At 41.0% G+C, this 20,659-nt stretch overlaps 1 protein-coding gene across 12 annotated transcripts in view; it reads left to right on the forward strand.

The window, feature by feature from the left end:
• The window catches only part of frmd4a (FERM domain containing 4A), a 100,109-nt gene that overhangs the window by 62,410 nt on the left and 17,040 nt on the right, over positions 1–20,659 (forward strand). For all 12 annotated transcript variants that reach the window (XM_038705362.1, XM_038705359.1, XM_038705358.1 and 9 more), the window contains exons 2-10: positions 1,841–1,906; positions 10,034–10,128; positions 11,944–12,036; positions 15,136–15,220; positions 17,377–17,433; positions 18,293–18,315; positions 20,243–20,326; positions 20,434–20,499; positions 20,598–20,655. In XM_038705362.1, the coding sequence (XP_038561290.1) occupies positions 1,841–1,906; positions 10,034–10,128; positions 11,944–12,036; positions 15,136–15,220; positions 17,377–17,433; positions 18,293–18,315; positions 20,243–20,326; positions 20,434–20,499; positions 20,598–20,655 (627 nt within the window). The remainder of the gene's footprint in view (positions 1–1,840; positions 1,907–10,033; positions 10,129–11,943; positions 12,037–15,135; positions 15,221–17,376; positions 17,434–18,292; positions 18,316–20,242; positions 20,327–20,433; positions 20,500–20,597; positions 20,656–20,659) is intronic.

Below are 20,659 nucleotides of genomic sequence, written 5' to 3' on the forward strand. Positions count from 1 at the left end.
TTGACGTTAAGGTTTGTACTATTCCCAGGTGCCTCAAGCAGAGTGCTAGTGAGCCTGTGTGTACTTGTGAGTGTGTGTGTACACACTTTCTGCATTGCAGTTGAAAGTATTGCAGACAAGATACTAAAGTAAGATGTTTGGTCAGGATACTGTAGTCATGTCCTCTCTTCTATCACATGTCCAGGTTCAAAAAATGGAGAAAGAAGATAGGTACCTGTAAAAGGTTTTCAGAAAATAGATATACATTAACTTTGACCCCCATGACATCCCAGGGTTGTTGTATTATCTATATTTGGTTAAAATAACTTGTGTTTGCACCACTGACCTGCTGTTCAGTAGTTATGGTAGTAATTAAAATCACTATATACAGTATAAACATGTTTTTTGGAAAAGTAATGTAACTCCAAAACAGTAGGGTGGGAGATGAAAACAAAAGCCAACGTTGGAAAATGTCACTGTATGCACAGGTGCACCCAATCTAAACCCTCAAACCACAGGAGATCATTGGTGAGTGGGAGGGTAAACCAAACCCTTCAAAGTAGCTAGAAGCCACACACACAAGTAGTCATTCATCAGAGTTCACACAGGGATGAGTGTTGAGACACAACTCTGTCACTCCTCTACCTCTCGTTTCTGGTATCCTCATATCTCTGCTAAACTCTCACCTCCAACCTGCCACCCCATTGCAAGCTGGCATAACTGGTGAGAAAGTAGGTGTATGTTATAAAATGTACTCGTGTTGTGGACATGCCCACACCAAATTGCACAAGCCTCAGGTTACAGATATATATATATATATATATATATATATATATATATATATATACACACAAACCGGCGGTTACGCTTGTGCTCATGTCTATGGCTATGTTTTGGAGGGAGTTCTCATCAAATGTTTGACAATGAGGATGTATCCCCCTACTCCTCTAACATTTCTTACCCTTCCACACACACACACCAACACCACCACCCCTTCCCCCCCAGTCTCCCTCCCCATCTCCCAGATGTGAGGGAAGTGTGGGAGGAGCCAGGGGGTGTTTGTGTTCCTCAGGGTCCCCGCTTCCTGTTGAAGTGTAGAGAAACTCCACATGTGCTGAAAACACCAGCGCACACGTACACATACACGCAAACACAGCAATATGCTGAATACTCTGGAACTGTCTGTACATCTTTTCTTGAAATACTTGGCATTATTTCTGCAGTGAATTGTTAACCCTCCACGTTGTTGTCGTTTGGTTTTTATCATGCAGTAGCAAACTTTCACACAGGTCTGGAGAAACGTCCTTGCTTTGTCTGTCATGTGCAATGTTTGATCTAACTTGTGTGCATGTGGCGCATATTTCCCACAGTTAACTGTGTCATCATTGCACCTGCTTCAGTGTTTACGCTTCAACTTGGCAGACGGATATTATCAGTTTCAGCTGCTCTCAGACAAACACATCTTGAACATTGTCAGCAGGCAGCTTCACTCATTGTGATCACTGTAGTCCACTTATGGATAATAGATTTCCTGCTCAAGGAGGAATGTTAGGAATGTCCGTGAGGAAGAGAGCAGCACAGGACGTTGTCTCTATTGGCCCATTGTGTGGTTAGCTTGGCTAACCTAGTTAAGACTTCACTGAGATAACAAGCACACATGCACACTACAAGCTTGCCATATAGAAAGTCTCTCTTATTTATTGATGTGGGGATGCATCATGTTCTTGTTTGTTGTTTGGAGATTTAAGTGATTTTCTTTGTATGATTGGCAGACCCATACAAATTTCCGCTTTTGATCTGTATAACGTAGTAAAAACAAGCATATTAACAAGGCCCTTGTCTTTTTGTCTCTTTTTCTCAGATGACAGAGGGGAGGCGATGTCAGGTCCATCTCCTGGACGACAGGAAGCTGGAGCTCCTTGTACAGGTGAGTTCCACCCACCCCCTCTTTTTCCCTCTCTCCTTCTTCCCTTTCTCTTTGCAGACTCTCATTTCCTTAGAGCGAGGGAGAAGCGATGTCTGGTGTGCTGAGGGACTCAATTACTGCTGACCAAGGGAAATTTGGTCAGCAGTAGGTGACTGCGCTTTCTTGGTGCTCACCTAATCTCTCCACATACACACAAAACACACACTGGAGTGTTTGCACGACGGACCCTGCCCGATTTACCCTCCCTATAGAAGCCATGCATCCCAATACAGAGTTCAGTCCTAATGATGACCTAAACAGCAACACTTACTTCCCCTAAACTCATGCTTCACTGCTCATTCTTCATCGTCCATCCCTACTGCCCTCCCAGAATGCCTCAGCAATGTCAGAATCATCTAACAAAAAACACCAACTATCTACCTGTGTAATTGAAAATGCTTCATCTTGTCCTCCAAATGTCATGGACAAACAAAGCAGCATGCTGCCCACCTCCGCCTACTTCCAGCCTTCTGTCCTCTTAGCAAGACTTTCTGCAGTTATGACCAAAGGCAGCAGCAGCAGCACCCACAGTACATCTCTCCCTTCTTTTGGATTTAAAGGCCCTACCCTTTTCAGACAGCTAGTTGCTACTGTAGCTCTGCTCCAGTCTGCTCTCTGGTCTAGGGTTTTTGGAAGTTTTGTAAAATCACAAATTAACAAACTTTTCGTTAGGAGGGGATTAGATTAATTTATAGATTGTATGGCTCTCACTGCACAGTAACTTCTCCCTTCACTTCCACATTACAGGGTTCAACATTTTTGTTTTTTTGTTTTCAGAAATCTACTTGTCAGTTTTTACTTGCCCCTATTACAAATTGTTTTATTTATTAGCAGTTATCAAATAACAACAAGAATAAAGTTAATTGTCATTTTAATCTTTCTAAATAATAAAGTAAATTCATCTGAACAAGGACACAGTGTGTCATAGATGTAAAGCAATAAACATTCTTGGATATCAAAATTGGTTTGACAGTCTCACCTCCTTCTACCAAGAGATGGACTTTTTAACTGTGAGTAAGTGAAATTATCATAAACTTTGTCTTTACCTACTGCTATTCTGTCAGGTAGAGATGGGTATCATTAGCATTTTATTGATACTCTTCATTGGTGTTTTGTCGTTCTTTTTCTTTACTGAATAACTTTAAAAAATATATTATTTAAAAAAAGAATAATTCAGAACAGGATTAGAATTTAATAAAGAGTTAATGCTCTAAATGGGAGATGGAAACACTTTTACTGAATAAGTTTTGACGTAGAGAACATGTAACTTTGGGTAGATTAGCTGTAGCGACTTCCCCACTTGAAACACATTCCTGAGCACCTCTATCCATTTTCTCAGATCTATGTTCCTGAGGTCTTTGCGAATGTTTTAGTTTCCGGTTTGCAACCCATACTCCATGTTAATTACAGCCATGCGTAACGTCAACTTCTGACGAAACTACGCTTTGTTAGTTTGGTTTAGGATGCTCAAACCAGCTGATGGAAGCGTACCTAATTTGCAATTTCTTTTTTGCAACATTTCAGAAGTTTGCTTAAAATTTGCTTGACAGCAAGATGGAAACTTGACTTGTATCAGTCCTTCCTCCTGTCCTCTTCCTCCTCCTTCTCCCTCTGCTGCTGCTGGTTGGGAGAGGAGCGGCTGGTTTGTCTAAACCACCTGCTAAGTTTACAAGAATTTACTAAATTTTTAAGATACATGGCAAACTAAGCTAAACAGTTAGACTATACAGTTTTGTTTTAGCTCATTTGGAACAATTTGCTATTAGCCCAGCTAGCGCGCTGTGCTTGTGTAAAACATAGAGGATGTGAGACTGCGGACAGAGAAGAATAAAATACTGCTTTATACATCTGGTGCATTGATGAAGTATTGGCTTTTTACTCGTAAAGGTTTTATTGCATATTTGTCGCCTACTCGAGTAATCTCCACCACGGCCTGTCTGATCCGCTGTCTGCTGACTTTGCTCCATGTGTGTGAGTTTGTGAAGGCGCTTACGCCTGACACAGAGAACAGGGGAGAGGCTGCCGCGTGATAATAAATTACAGCAAAACAATGTTTAATTTATTTATTTTATTGCTTATTTGTTGCTATATTACTTGCCCGATGTGGCGTTTTACTTGCCTAGGGCAATCTTATTGTTGAGCTCTGCTCTTTCTTCATTGGTCATCTACCCTCTCATGGCTTCAAAGTCTGAAGTGTTTCCATTAGAAGCTCCTTCCAGTCTTCCTAAGCTCCCTCAGCTCCCTTTGGGTCCGACCATTACCTGATTCCACTTGAAAAAGGAGAGATAGACAAAAGACGGTAATTGCCCTGGAACAGGAGAAGAAGAGCAAGTGGAGAATAGAAAGACTGACAGAAATGCAGGAGGTTGAGAGTGAGAGAGAGAAAAGTGAGATGGGAGCTTAGGAATAGGTAGACAGGAGATGACACAAAAGAGATGGGAATAGAGAGGGAAAAAATGGAGGGGAGCGCCGAGGAGAGGTCTGCTGACTTTCTGATTTGATTACTCTGCCAGAACTGATCCTCTATTTCAAATTGGTACTACTTTCTGCTCTTCTTCCCACTCTCTCCATCTCTCAGACTTTCCACTTATCACTCTCCAAAGCTTCTTTTCTCATTCTGCACCTGTCTTGCCTTTACCTGGCCTTCCCTGTCTCTTTTTAACTGCAGCAGCCCCATATCTCATCCATCCAAACTCTTCAGCTCATTCTTCATCCTCTTGGCCATTAAGAAAGGAAGTAAACAAAAGCAGAGCTGAATTACAGTCATCTTTGTTTTATGGAAAGACTTTTACAGGTACTAGAAGACAAGTTGTGAGTGAGAAAAACTGTTCGGTTTACTAGACAATATACATAATGCAACAAATGGTATTTTTCTTGTTTTCCATTAGCATAAGAGAAGGCATTATTTCCCATGGCATGCGCCTCACCATGGCGGTTTGTTGCTGCAATAAGCAACATGCAGCACATTGCTTTGTGAGCTTGTGCACATACCGCAGTTGAAGTTCAAGTTAGCTGAACTTTTGTGCTGCACCTAGTGGCCAGCAAATGCAAGGTGTTTCTTATCTGGAAAACTTATTAGAGGTGCTACTAACCGTGTGGCAACAGGAGTTTATGTTATGGTGGCTCACCATTGCAAAACAACCAGGTACCAGTAGAGCAATGTCAACATGAAGTATAGCATTAACATATACTACTTCATTTACTTATCAAACAGTGTTAAAGGTTAGACGCAGGTCAAAAGTACAGTCCCTAGTTTCCCAGCGGTCAGTGGACTGCTTTCATGAAGACTCTCCTGGCTTCAGGCAATCGGTGTGTATAGGCCTTCGTAGTGGGGGTGGGTCAACATTAACACTTCAAGTGTAAAAGCCAGGATCAGAGTTAAGAATAAGAAGTTCAGAGGTATTATTTATACAATTACACTCACAGGTTTGATTTATTAATAATATGTATTCACACTCGGTTTTGACACCAGCTCTTTATCAACTAAGAGTCAAATAAAATGGATCTGACTCTTATCAGAGTAGAATTAACTCTCCATTTACTCAAATTTCACTAACACCAAAAATTTAACTCTACTCTAAACTTGCTGTGTATGCAGTATGGAAAAGTATGGAATTTTAGTAATTTTCAGGATAAGTATGGACAAAAGAAAAGAGAATATGGAAAAATATTTGTGTTTCCAGAAACAAAGTCAAATATGGTGTGTGACTGAACGCACACTCCTGTGCAGATCTGCCTCTTTGCCTGCACGTCACAACCCAACATATCTGCCCAAGTGCCCTATGCTGCATTTCAGTCAAAGTTGGAGGTTGTTTTAATGAAAACGAGTGACATAAATAGACAATACTCTTATACTGTGATCCCATCTAGCTACGTCAGTAGGTGATCTGCAAAAGTTAGTAAATGTTGTATATTTCCTAATGTTTTTAAATTTGGGGGCATTTTTAACATTTTTCTGAATAACTTTTGTGCAGAAAAGATGGCATTCAGAGATTGTTTACCATAACCAGTTACATAATAACACTGGCAACATATTTTGACATCAGTTATTATTTAAATTAATACAGGCAAATATACTTTATGTTGCCTTTTAGTTGATGGCTGCACCAATGGAAGTGCATATTGTATGAACACCAAGGGCACTGCTGAGAGAATAGTGTGTAAGAAACATCAGTTTGTCATGGTCAGCCATGTTTTTTGTTTATGTCTGCCGCCGTGTCCCTGGAATGCTTGGAGGTCAGATGTTGGAAATTTCAACTGTAAAATCCAAGTTTTACAGGAACGCAACAATAACTTAACAAATCCGGACATCCACAACCAAACCAATATCTTTAATGTAATTTAAAAAAGTTGAAACTGTATGAGTTATGTAGTCATCAAAAAAGTAAACAGACCAGACTATCCTCCCTGCGTAAGGAATCCATATATTTATGGCTTTGTTTCCATCATCGACACAGTAAACAAGCAAGGCTGTGCAAATGCTCTTCTGTTGTGTTAAGGCAAAATAATACGAGTATAGGTAGAGAGAGATGTTTGACAGTGGAACACCGTCCAACTTTCTGTGTAGGAGTGTGGACTCAACATCCAATTGTATGAGCAACAGTACCTAGCTACAATCCTCTGGCAGTTATTTGGCAACATAATAGCATACATAGTCAGAATGTTTGATTTTAAAGCTGTTTATTTACATAATAAACATCTAGCTATTTGTACTCATATGTCAAATAGTGCCTGTGGTCTTCAAAATCTACAGAGAAGTCTGGAAATTTGAGTATGGAAAAGTATGGAATTTTGAAATGGAAAATATGTACCAACTTAGGTAACAAACCATTATCCTGCTGTCTTTCTTTCCTTTGCTCTCGCTGTCTGTCCTCCCTTCTCTTTATTGGACAGATGTACAACAGACCAGTAAGTTGTTGGTAGGACCACAGAATTACTGTTATTCTTAGTCTCCCGGTCAACTACAAGACAATCATGTCCTCCATTCAATTGCAAAAATAGGATTTCTTAAAGGGAATATCATAATTTATAAACAGTGCAAACAGTTTTTTTTTTAAATGTTAGGGCAGTACTACAGTATTAAACACTGATCATTTAACAGCAGCGTGGTCAAGTTTGTCGTGCTGAGGTTTTCATTTAAGTTCCTATAGCCTGTGAAGCTGAAAGATTGGCTCTTATTCCTGTCACTGACTTGTAACATTGACCAGCTGTTTAATCCCAGAAGTGTCATTCACTTTTTCCTCTTCCCTATCCCCTTCCTCCTAACTTTGATAGTGTGTCCTCTGTGGTTTATTTATGGAGCAACGCCTCATTGGCGGGGAACTATGTGCTAGAAGGCCAAAACACCTATTGACCAAGCCGTAAAGATTGAAGCTAACTACCAAATACACCACAGGGTGAAAATATATGTCAGTCCTATAGCTATCGCTCCCTAAGGCTAGAGGGGTGTACGTTAAAGAGTGAACAGGGTATTAACTTGTATAGCAGTGTTGCTCTTCCATGTCGATGTTTATGTGAAGATCTCGACATTACTGTAATAAAGAAACACTTCAGGGTTTTACTGTAAGATGCTGAGACACACATCTGTATACAATGTATTAGTTAAAAATATTAATACATGTAGGGCATGGGGATAAAAGCCTTTTCCTTTCCCACCCTTTGACTCTTAAGGACTGCTACTGATAAATCAGTTAGCATCCCATAAATCTGACCAATCCTGAAGGCACCAAGGGCCTTGCTAGCTGTTTGCAGAGATTGGACGGTGACTTGCTGTCAGCAGGCCAAGTGAGCTACTGTGGTGTGCTTGTCACTTGTCTGGAGGTTTGCTTTAGCATGTCTCCCCCTCCTGTAATTCTTGTGCTGTTAATTACCTGTGCTGCTGAAGAGGCACAGGCTAAATGTGTATAAGTAGTAATGCTGTCTAAGCTAGCAGATAGCTTTACTGTCTGATAGATGGCTCCAGTGTGTGTTTGTGTGTGTGTGCGTGCGTGTGTGTGTGTGTGTGTGTTTAGTGTGCAATATCACTTACTATATTAGCTGTCATTCATTGTCTATATCACTATTTTGTTATCTACCACAACATTATTAAACATCCGTTTGGTATCTTTCATCTCACAGATAAGCTGTTGTGTCGGTATGTGCGCGTGCGTGTAGAGGCGGTGAGTTGTTGCTTGAAGTGAGAGCCAAACGCAATTATACTATCCACTTCAACCCATGTGTCTGCTTGGTATTCAGAACAATTTTGAGGAAAGAAGCTCAGCCTTATCTTACAGGGATCCTTCTGATCTTTTTTCATCTTCAGTCATGCACTTCTGTGTGTATCTGGGGCTCATTTGGTCTCCATATCATCTTTCCAACAGTTTACTGTATGTGTCCACGTGTCTCTGTCCCCTGCCCATTGTTTGTTATTGCTGCGGTGGCATGGATGTAGTTTAATTGATATTGTTGCCAAGGCATTTGACTGCTGTGTGGTAATGAGAGACCACCATTGTATGTGTCTCAGACGGAACCAAAACATGTATTACTGCTAATACTATAAAGACAGACTGCTTCCAGCCCTAACATTTCCACATCTAAACTGTTTTGAGCTCTTCAAAGAGATCTGGTGTTGCTCTTGTGTGTGGCTGCACTCCCATTTGGAGAAACAACAGAGCCAATCAAAGCCTTTGTTGATGGGACTACCGTTTTTTGTCAGACAGATCTGGACTTAAACATAGTCAAGGTCAGCACTTTAATCTATTAAACTACATGCAACCTTTCACGTTCTTATTCTTTGTTATGAGTGGTGAATTTATTCATTCATTGTTAATGTAATTATGCATTTGAAAGTTTTTCTCAATATTCCAACATAGCAGTCAAACACAGGAGTCTACTAGATAATTTACCAATACTGGAGGGTTGTGTAGAGACAGGGACATAGAGACCAAACTAGCTGCAGTAGCCATGTTTTCTGATTAACACTATAATCTGGTACATTTATACTTTAAGACAGAATCACACTATATGTTAGCCTCTCCTCAAGCGCTCTCTAACGCTTCTATTCTCTCCAGAGCCTTTTTGTGTTGCAGGATCACTGTAGGCATTGCGCTTATATGGGATCTAGGTCATTGGAGTTGTGTGTGTGTGTGTGCGCGTGCGTGTGTGTGTATGCTTGCTGTCTGCATGACATCACCTCCTTGTCTTTAAATAGCTCTCGGTAGCTTCTGTCACTGAAGTTGTAGTTGTGCAGCGAGTAGATAGTACAGAACCTCAGGAGGAGATTCTTAACAGTGTACACACTGTGGCACATGTAGTTCGCGGTGTGTGTATATTTGGTTGTTATTATGTTTTCCTCTTAACCTCCTCTATAGTTTATGTACACAGCACATGCATGCGTGTTGTTTATGGGCCTGTGAGTGCAGATTTGTGTGTGTGTGTGTGTGTGTGTGTGTGTGTGTGTGTGTGTGTGTGTGTGTGTGTGTGTGTGTGATGAAAATGTAGGCAGCTAGGCACACCCATGGTTAACCTCAGGGTGGGGCGTGCTGTTACTCAGGATGTCACAAAGCAGCAGCATATGGCAGCAGTCCCCGGCCTCTGCTTGGCTTTAAGATCCTCTGCATGCTCTGAGCGTTGTGATGAATGGAGGTTGTCATCACATATAGCATTTTCTACAGTATTAACTAGCTAGCAGGCTCTTATGCTAGCTGCAGCCCTCTCTCTGCAGTACAGTGGTTGAGCCCAGACCCATGACACTGCAGTACCTGCAGAGGTTTGGGTAGAGAGGGGCGGAAAGGAGAGAGGGAGGGAGGGGAAGGGCAGGATACCTGCACTGTCAGCAACATCCACAATCTCCATCCATCTTTCTCTCCCTCTCTCTCTCCCTCTCTCTCATTTATTTCCTCCTCCCTCGCTCTTTTCCTCTTTTCCCCAGTGTTTGTCAAAATGCTTAGTCATTGCAGTAAATCAATAGCTGATAGAATACATTAACATAAAGCTCTACCACACTTGCTCCTACAGTGTGATGAACTACTACACTCACACACAAGGCAAGTTTTAACTAATAAATAAAACCATACGGAGAGCAATACTAATATTTCTGTCTCCCTGCAGCCCAAGCTGATGGCCAAGGACTTGCTGGACCTTGTGGCCTCCCACTTCAACCTCAAGGAGAAGGAGTACTTTGGAATTGCATACACAGATGAAACGTGAGTCACATTCAAGTAGTAATGTCGTTGAAAACTACAGTGCACATGTTCTGTAACCCAGGACTGCCTTTTCAATGCATCTTGTTTGTTGGTCAGTGCAACCAAATAGTCAAAGTCAGTATCACATTTCAGGTGCCACCTGTGGCGTTGGTAAACAAAGCAAAAAGGCCACTAGAGTAGAATGTATGTGAACATGTTTCTATGTTTCTTTAGTCTTAGAAAACCAGTAAACTTCTTGGTAGCTTGTAATTAATGACACAATCGTCATTAATGACAAAGGTAGAAAGCTGAAATTGAGGATTCTCTGTCAAGTTTTCAGCATAATGTGTAGACATTTAAATGATTTCTGTTTTGGTTTTATTTATTTATTTTTATTTAACCTTTATTTAACCAGGGGAAAAGACCCATAAGATAAAATCTCTTTTCAAGGGCGCTCTGGCCAAGAAATCTGACCGTACAAATGTAAAACAACAATACAAAATACAATCAAAACATTTACTTTGTATTACTATAAGCATTGCTTTCAATGTGTTATACTTGTCTTGTCCAAGACCTGTTATGCAAAACAGTATTTTGTTTCATTTCATTAAGCACAGAAATACTACTGTACCCACTCAAACCTTTCTAGCATTAATAATGAAGTCTAAAAACAAAAGCTATTGTCAAATATTTTAGCAAGATGCTGCACCATGTATTAAAACGCCATTATGGAAACTATCACTATCAGTTGCGAGTACATTGTTTGAATATTAAATATGGTTGCAGAATATTGCAGTAAAATGTGGTTGTAATGAATTTCCAGTGTCCTTTAATGTATTTAACTGTGTTCTGTGTAGGCTTATTTAGGTATAAAATGGCTCTTAGATTTAAGAAAGTTCACATTTAACTTTAACTTAACCAAAATAGTCAAGGCTGCCTTCAGTCTGGTCAAAATAACATAACCATGATCATCATGAATGTGACACTGAGTCATAAACTGATGTACGATAAGATTCCTAGTTATGAATGTTTCCACTGTTATGATGAGGCCTTGCTCTGAGCTAGCAAAATATCACAAGTCCATGTCTGCCAGAAGGCTTTCTACAATGACTGCACTTTGAAATGCAAAATTGACATTCAAATGTGTTTTATTGCGTTTGGTGACCTAGAAAGACAGAAGCACCGTAGCATCAACCAGAACTAGTCATGCAAACATAAACATGATTTACATACAGCCAAACATTGCCTTTGGTTTCTCTCTTTTTTTTTTGTTTTATCTGATGCACCCACTATTGTCAGGAAAGACTGGCCTCTACTCTGTGGCATTTTTACAGCTGTGATACTTTAGCCAGTTTCAGTCCAGCAAAGCAATATCAGCTTTGCAGTCTTAGTCCCCCAGGACTAATTCTGTGATGTGTAGATTTGTTGCGTGTGCCTGGGGAGAGCTGACGCCTCAGCTCTGACCGCTCGGTGGTCAGAAAGGCTGTGTGGTCGCGGGGGAGGGGGAGTGGAGAGATCGAGAGACAGAGACAGAAGGAGGGAGAGTTGGAGAGAGATGTTGCTCAGTTGCTCAGGAGACCATGCAGGGTTACCAGGGTGACAAGCTGTCTCTGCAGTTTTTCAGAGAGGGCGCGAGAAAAGAGATAGCGAGAGAAACGAGAGGCTGGGGGGGGGGATTGGGGGAGAACAGAAGGGGAGAAATGGTAACAGGAAAACAAAATTCGGGAGGCTTAAGGAGAAAGCGTTCATTGTCGTGAGATGACGTTTTTGTGTATCATTGTTAGATATTCACACATGTTTGAATGATAGCAATGATTGGTTGTTTTGTCTCATCAGGGGCCATTTTAGTTGGCTGCAGTTGGACCGCAGGGTATTAGAACACGAGTTCCCCAAGAAGTCTGGTCCCATCATCCTCTACTTCTGTGTCAGGTGAGTCTTTCTTCATTAACACACAAACTTACACTCGCCATGGTCTCTGATTAAAGATGGTGTTTGAATGTGTGTGGGAGGGAGAAAGAAAAATAAAAGAAAAATGTGTATGTTGTTGTTTTTTGTACACACATGCATTCATGTGGTAATAGGAACAGTTTAACGAGGTTAGTTATGACAGGCCCCCATGAAATTGCTTTTGACCCCAGTGTTTAACTCCTGCCATGGGCCTCTCAGCCAATCATGAGCCTCTGAGACCTCATCAGTACGCACTGCATGCAAATCCCATCAAATAGCTTTGCAGAGACTGCAAAGTGCCATACTCCAAATAAGATGGCAGAATGCTTTCTCCATAGGGAAAGAAGCCTTAGAATTTCTTCTCTATGTTAGTACTATACATGTAGAAGCAGTTTGACAAGAGCCGTTGCTGACTCTTTGGTAAAAGGTTCACTTGTCAATGTAATGATAAAAAAGTGAGAAAATATTCTGATACTTGACTCAAACTGTGATGAGGCATGTGCCCTTGCAGTGTTCTCTTCGTGCTGTATTAGGGTCATCTCCTCAGTTAAAGCCAACTCTTCTTTGACCTGCTGTTACAGGGTTATGAAATCACCCTACAATCCCACTTTCCTCTTTCAGCCCTTTGTACTTCTCACACAATGGCCCCACTCATACATAAAACACTCCTGACTCATAAACAGGCACTGGATCATGTGTGTATATGTGACGGAAATACAAAGTGGATCTGTTTGCGTGTATGTGGGTGTTTTATCCTCAGTAGGCAAATAAAAAAAGAAAGGAAAAGGCACCTGACATGAGAGCTCTCTTACCCTCACAGCCCTCCCAACCCACTCTCTGCCCAAAAAACAAAAACTCACACATATGCACAAGTGAAAGCCTGAAAGGGAAAGCCAAGGCTTTGTTTTGGGTCCTTGGGTGTTCTCTGTCCCTGACATATCTCAGTGATGTCATAAACACCCCAGGGACTGAGCCTTGGTTAGCAACGTACATAGTAACGTAACACACAGTAGCACATTAACTCTGCTAAACAATGTCATTGAGTAGTCACTTCCAGGTTGACATTTACTACACAAGTCATAACACAATGAGGTGACTGTATAGCAAATTCATATTCTTACCACATAGACCTATTGTTCACCGTATTTAGTGAACAATGGTATCATTGTACAATGTATCAAAAGCTGTGCATAGTACGATTGATTGCTCTTGCTGCTGTTTTGGTCACTTCTATTTCAGTTAAGTTGGTTAGATATTCATGTTTACCACCGATCTGTATCTTAGAGCTTGGGTTGGGCAATAAAACAACACAACAACAACAACAACAACAACAACAACAACAATAATAATAAAATAACCAATGTTTATTACATTTTCAATAAATCTTTGATTTAATTCACTTGAATCATGAACGAATTAGCAGTTAATTTTTCCATTAGAATATTAAGTCTGGTTTCTTCAACTTTCACCCAAGAGCAAAAGTCAGCCTTTAAACTTGAAAGATATAATTATTTGACATTTATCGTGATAATTATCAATGTCGAATGATTAGAATTTTTTTCACCTGATAACATTTGTGTCCAGCCTTACTTAGAACCATATAATACAACAGTGTCTGTGGTGGACATGGCGGGGCATTCAGGGTGAGGGTCACTGTGTGTATTTAGACAGACTAATAGGTGTTTGAGGTGTGTAGTGGTGCTGTGACATTGTGAACTTTGACGCCATTGTGAGGCTTCTCTCCTGCCATTCAGTCCAATCAGTCTCTCCAAACTACTACAGCCCCCCTTAGCACACACACTCTATTTCTTAGACACATGTACGCACACACATGCAGATTCAGGACTAAACTATCAGCCCAAATGTCAAGCCTGAATGCATTATCAATCTGAGCATATTGTTTTCATTAGCATAATATAAGCTTTTGTGTGTGTGTGTGGGGGGGGGGGGTCCTGTACATTATGTATTTGCATGCTTGTGCGGTGTTTGTGTGATGTGTGTGTTCCTAATAAATGCTAGGCAGATGCCCGCCTCCTGCTGATTCAGTGGGTGCCCTTTTGGATGCTTGCTGCTGTGCTGGCAGTGTGTGGATGTCTCATCATCAGTGAGGCTTTAATTAAATGTTCACACTGAATATTGACAAGGCTCCTCTCATTCTCTCTTGCAGCTCAATGGGTCATGCGATTTAAGCCCACCAATATTGATCCTCCTACAATCCCTCTCACTCAATACCTATACACTCATACATACACAGATGGACACATTCATTCACGTGTGTTCATATGGACATGTACTTAGATAACACTTGTAGGGGTACACTAAATTATGTACTGAGGTTGTTCAATATGTAATATTTAGATTTTTGACCAGAGAAGAGGTAACAATGAGTAGCTTCTTAGCATACCATCATAGCTCCCCTCTGGCTCTGCATGCATTCATGAGCTAAATTTAGACTGCGTTATTATGTTAGTTCTCTCCTCACCACTCTGCCAGAATTGGGTTACTGTGCTTCTCTCTCCAGTATGTGAGTGTGTGTCTCTGTGTGTATACGTACTGTGTGTGTGTGTGTGTGTGTGTGTGTGTGTGTGTGTGTGTGTGTGTGTGTGTGTGTGTGTGTGTGTGTGTGTGTGTGTGTAATCACTACACACTGCTGATGATGCAGAGAGGGAGACAATGTGTGAAGTGCATCATGTGCACATTCAATCCGTGTGTGTGTTTGTGTGTGCGTTCAGATTGTGGAATGTGCTCACACTCACAAACTAATAATGGATCATTGCCAGCCACCATGGTGAGAGAGAGAATTGGTTTAAGGGGAAGTGAAAAGACATTGGTACACAGGGTCAGCCTTTGGTATGGTCTGCCCTCCTCTGGTCATTTTGGTCATTGCACCATTTCTGTCACATCTGCGTATGCCACTGCGCATGTTTTACTTGTTCTCCTACATTTGTGTGTTATTTTTGTTTCTGAAGCAGGTACATAATAAATCTTACTGGTGTTTTTTATGAGATCGATGGTCAATGTGTGTCCTTGTTGCCTTTGCTGTTGCAAATGTATTGAAGCCTTTCCTTCTGTGTTTTTCAGGTTCTACATAGAGAGTATATCCTACCTGAAGGACAACGCCACTATTGAGCTGTTTTTCCTTAATGCCAAGTCCATCATCTATAAGGTGAACTCATTGATTTGTTGCCATAATGCATATTCCTAATACTGTTTCCTTTTGATGATGAAGGGTGTATGTATCCTGAAAGGCTTTACTGTCTTATGTCTGGTAGGAATACTCTGTAATTTCAAAAACCAAGTCACAAGATTTTTGCTTAAAAAAAGTGGAGGTGTTCAGTGGTTGGAGTTATGCAGAGTATGTTGTTAGAAGCATGTCACTTCATTAGTTCTAAATGAAGAGACGCTACAAGAGGCCGGCTTAGACCTCGGTGCGCCACACTGATTTGGTGAAGCAGAAAATGTGAACCATTTGCATCAGCTGTTACCCATCATGTTATGTGCTGCACCACATTCCAGCAACTAGCGAATAATTTGACACATTTACTGCCATCTGTCAGTGTTTAAGCACATTAATTTCAGCTGTTCAAATAAACACTGACAGCAAGTTGCCCAAAAAGAAAATTGCAACCGGCAGAAAGCGCTTAAAATTATTTAGTAATTATATAAAAGTATATTTTGTACATTTGGTGACTGTCCCACTCAGGGAAGACGGTTTGTGTGTTTGCCCTACAGTTACCAACTCACTTCTTTTATCATTAGTCTATCTGCTGCCTCTGTCACATGGATATACTGTCGGCTGGTGTGAGGTACATGCAGTGTTACCAGTGGCAAGCAGTTATTTGTCATGTCCAGAAGAGGGTGCATGTGGCCTGAAGGAAAATAATGGGGCAAAAACACCACAGTGAGAAAGCCCTGTAGAAAAATGTGATGATGTCATAACATTCTGTACTGACAGTGGTAGCTTCATTAAATCTGGTAAATTTAAATATTGTGTATCATCTGTGAATGAACATAAAGCCAACTCCTCTTACCTGTATTGTTTGAGTTTTATAATGAGGAAAAAGTTAAATGTATGTTCAGTATAGTGCCTCATACACCGGTTTATTATGAGGGGTTTAAACATGTGCCTATAGTAAAGAAAATCTAACGCGGAGGTTTTAGGTTGTGTAGTTTAAGTGTAGTTGTACAGACTCTCAGTTCAAGCCCAGTCTGTCTTACTGTACTGTGGCCATTAGGGTGACACTGAAACTTGAAAAGGCAGTGACTATGTAGCCAAACAGTCAGGAAGAGACTGTTCTACAAACACAAGGTTTCTGATTCAGTCCTACCAGTAGCTCTGTTAAGATGTCTTTGAAGAAGATATCTGATGCCTATCTGTTAATTTATAACAAGTTGCCCTGATAAGAATGTCATCTTAACATGAGTGTTAAGTACAAATGATCTCCTTAGCAGCTTCAGCGGTAGATGACCCTGACGACCCCATGGAGGGAGAGAAGCAAAAAGAGAGCAAGAAAAGAAATATCACATACTGCAGCAATTTTAGATAAGATGTACACATTAGATTCTGCATTCAATGTGTATATAAGTAGTGACAAACATGTTCTGCTGTGCCGTGGGAACACATAAAGTACAATAACATACAGTATATGACGATTTGTAGCCACACTGGGTGGTACACCAAGGGTGGGTTTGTTCTGTCTAGTGTTTTATCCTGGCTGTGTGATCTCCCAACCAATTAAGAGGTGGATTGTAAGGCGAACATTCCTGGCATACTTGACCCACTACTCACTGCCCACTCACCCTTATCCTTCTCCCCCACAATGCATACATAGTATCGCATGTATATGTGTATATAACACTAATCATCATGCAGTTAAAGAAACATTTTCAGTTCAGTCCAATTTCACTCTCACACAGAGAAATTAAATCACCCATGCTTGCACTGCTCTGCCTCCTTCCTGCTACATGTCCCCTCTTTCTAATCCCCCAATCCCTGTACCTTTGCCCCAGGAATGTCCTTGTGTAATCAGTAACCAGTAACTCCATGCCTAGCCTCTCTCCCAACCCCCTTCACTTTGCCTCTAATCTCTGTGCTCCATCCACATGAAGAGGTCATGAAATTAGAGAAGGGAAAGAGGAAAAATGGAGGGGAGCAGTAGGGAGATGAAAGGATCTACTGACCCATCTTAGATAAATGGGTGATGATCATTTACTCCAAACATTGGCACAGTGTGTGGTTTATTTATTTAATTGCTTCCAGCAGTAGGAGAACGTGCCACTCATGGCTGCTGTCCTCTTCTCTCATTTCTTTTCTTCTTGCAGGAGCTTATCGAAGTGGACAGTGATGTTGTGTTTGAATTGGCTTCCTATATTCTACAAGTAAGAGAAAGTTTATTTGCGTGTTATGTGTGAGTGTAGATGTCTGTTTGGATATCTGTTTTTCAGCGTTAGCACATGGTGCCCAACACAACTAGTTATTACAGGGGGCTGTTGCTCTGCAATGAAACTGTTCTGAAGCAGTTTGAGGTTTTCTTCCAAAATGTCTCCACAAGCCTTTGATCCAAATTGACAATGATTAAACTCACATTATCTACTGTAGTCATAATTGGTGATGATTAAACTCACATTATCTAATGCAGTCATCAATCTGTCAGTAATCTGCAGTGACGCTGGGAGGTTTTAAATCCTGAAAACCTCAACTGTCTTTGTTGGTTGCAAGATTCTTGGCTATCAGCAAAAGTTCTTGGTGTCAGTCAGTGCTAATATAACACAGAGCAGCAGGGAAACTCTTTCACTTCACAAATTCTCCTCAACTCCAGCCCTTTCTCTCTCCTATCCTTCTCTCAGAGTAGGTCAGTCCATTAGCCGTGATGCTGCTAGGTCATGTTACACATCGACTGGGCTGTGTGTGTGTGTGTGTGTGTGTGTGTGTGTGTGTGTGTGTGTGTGTGTGTGTGTGTGTGTGTGTGTGTGTGTGTGTGTGTGTGTGTGTGTGCGTGCGCCCTTTATGCAGGTGCAGATGTACAGTATCAGGTGTCTGCTCTGTAGGCCTTCAGAGGTTTCCCTCCAGATGGAGGTTTCATGTTTCTCTCTGATTCCAGCAGAGCAGGCCTGACTGCATCTTCACCTATGCAAACAGAACATAAACACACATTTTATGGTCAGTGCTCACAGATCCATATACATAAACTGTCCTTTCTTTGCTCACCACTTTTCTCTTTCCCTTTCTGTTCCACAGGAGGCTAAAGGCGATTTCACCAGGTAAGAACACTAGCTCAAAACATTAGGAATGCCATTTGTTCGATATTAGCGTCTGAAGAAAAAAGTGAACTAACACTCTACTTCACCATTTTTTAAATCATATATTCTGTCTCATCTTCTAAGTATCTTCCCAAGTGACAAGGGGTTTATAATACTGATTCAGAAGGGGGATAGTGGGACAATAAAAGTGATATTAGTGATCTGAGGTTCATCACTGACATCTTTGTTTCTAAGCTTGATTGACATCCCTCCCTCCTTCTTTCATGCCGTCCCTGTTCCACATTAGTTCACTCTTTTCAGTGTGTGTGTGTGTGTGTGTGTGTCACTATGTGTGTGTAAAGAAAGACGAAACCATTATGAATTAAAAGATTTCCTTATATATCACCAGAACCTGTAAAAAAACCCAACTTTATTCTAAACAGAATCATCAGTCTTTTAACTCACAGCTATGGAGCTATAGAGCTTTCCAGTCAAACATGTTTCACATGAGCTGTGTTCCACATGTGGCTCTTCACATATACTTCTACGTTGGCCTAAATGTATATCATCCCTCATCCCTTTTTTGTAGCAGAGAAAACAGACTACAGCATCCATCACCTCTGACCTCACTTCCGCCGGTGAAAGGAGTAAATAAACGCAGTATCCTGCAGCAAGCTGGAATGTGACACACTCTGGAGACATTCCTTTTACCCTTCTCCCCCTGTCCTTAACCCTTCCTCCTACACACTCCCTTATTTAAAAGCTCTATAGACCCTGCCCTCTACATATGTCTTCATAACCACACAGTATACACTCTTTTTATTGGTTTTTCTCCTGTGCCTCCAGAAATACCCATTATGACCAGTAAGGTATAATTTTTCTAAACTAAATGTATAAAATAATTTGCCTTTGTCAAATTCAAATGTATCAGTTCAAAGAGCTTTATTGAACCGAGTGATTTTCTTGATGTTGGTTCAATAAGCTATATGAGTGTTATTGTGTTTTGCCTTCTTTCAATAATTTACAGGTATTTAAAAAAATATCTTGCAACAAGTGAATCTGCGTAGTAAACAAGTTGACTTTCTGTATTCATTTCAAATGATTTAAAGAAAAAACACGATTTTAAGACAACTTGTGAAGGTGAACATGTCACGATGCCATGGTGCACCCGCAGACAAGAACTTGTTCAAATTGAGCTCTTGCCTGCTCTTTCATCATGCCCAATGCCGAAGTTGTGCACAAAACCACATATACTTAATGAGTAGCTACTTGAATGGATATCAACCAATCCAGAGACACAGCTGTATTCACACATGGGATGGGATCTCTTCCAGGACTTTAGCTCATAGGTTGTCATGTTCTCAGGGCTTTCCCCAATCCTCTGGGGCCTTGGCGGAGGCTGGAGAGAGGCTAGGGGATTAGAGTGGGGTATTAAGATCTCCTGCCACTGGAGGTCTGAAAACTGAATTGGGTGCCAAGTCTCTTTGACTCTCTGTGTGGTTCCGTCTCATTAACTATATTTGTCTTTTGTCTTTCCCTCCTCCATCCCTGTTTTTATTTCCTTTTATCTTTATTTATTTATCTTAAGTGTTTCTGTCTGTGTTTCTTTGCCTCTTTTCTCTCATGTTTCTAACTGCCATTGTCTCTGCAGCTGTTCTTCTGTCCTGAGATAGACACTGCCCAGTTTCTGAAATAGAGAGCATTTAAGCCCTCAACATTCATTCCTCTCTCTTGACTAAACCTTTCCCACCGTTAACATTTCATTTCTAAGACGGTTCTGGGAAATATTCCCTTTTGCTTGAACTTGTTGCGCTAAATATTTTAGGTGTTCCTTTTTGTGCCATTCAGTGGCGTTGCCTAGTCAGTTTTTGAATGAAAGGCCTACAGCAGAGAATGATTGTTCTTGCAGAAGAAGTGTTGACCATGTCTTGTGGTTTCTCCCTCCCAGTAATGATGCAACCAGGTCTGACCTGAAAAAGCTGCCTGCTCTGCCCACCCAGGCCCTAAAGGAGCACCCATCTCTGGCCTACTGGTGAGAGACTAGTCAATTAACCAGAAAACCACCACACGATTGCACAAGCTCTCATTTTCCCCTTCATAATAATTTTCCTTTTTTCTCCTTATTGTACTGTCCTACAGTGAGGAGCGGGTCATAGAGCATTACAAGAAACTCAATGGGCAGTCCAGAGGACAAGCTATTGTAAAGTAAGTGTGTGTACGTCTCTCTGATTATGTTTGTCCAACTGTATAGAAGACTGTAACTCTCTGTAACCCTTACATGTCTGTCTTTCTGCTCCTCACAGTTATATGAGCATTGTAGAGTCTCTGCCCACATATGGAGTACATTACTATGCTGTAAAGGTAC

The sequence above is a fragment of the Micropterus salmoides genome, unplaced genomic scaffold (genome assembly GCF_014851395.1).
Source record: "Micropterus salmoides isolate LMB-PRFRI ecotype aquatic unplaced genomic scaffold, ASM1485139v1 Ms_hic_scaffold_8, whole genome shotgun sequence".
Lineage (NCBI taxonomy): Eukaryota > Metazoa > Chordata > Actinopteri > Centrarchiformes > Centrarchidae > Micropterus > Micropterus salmoides.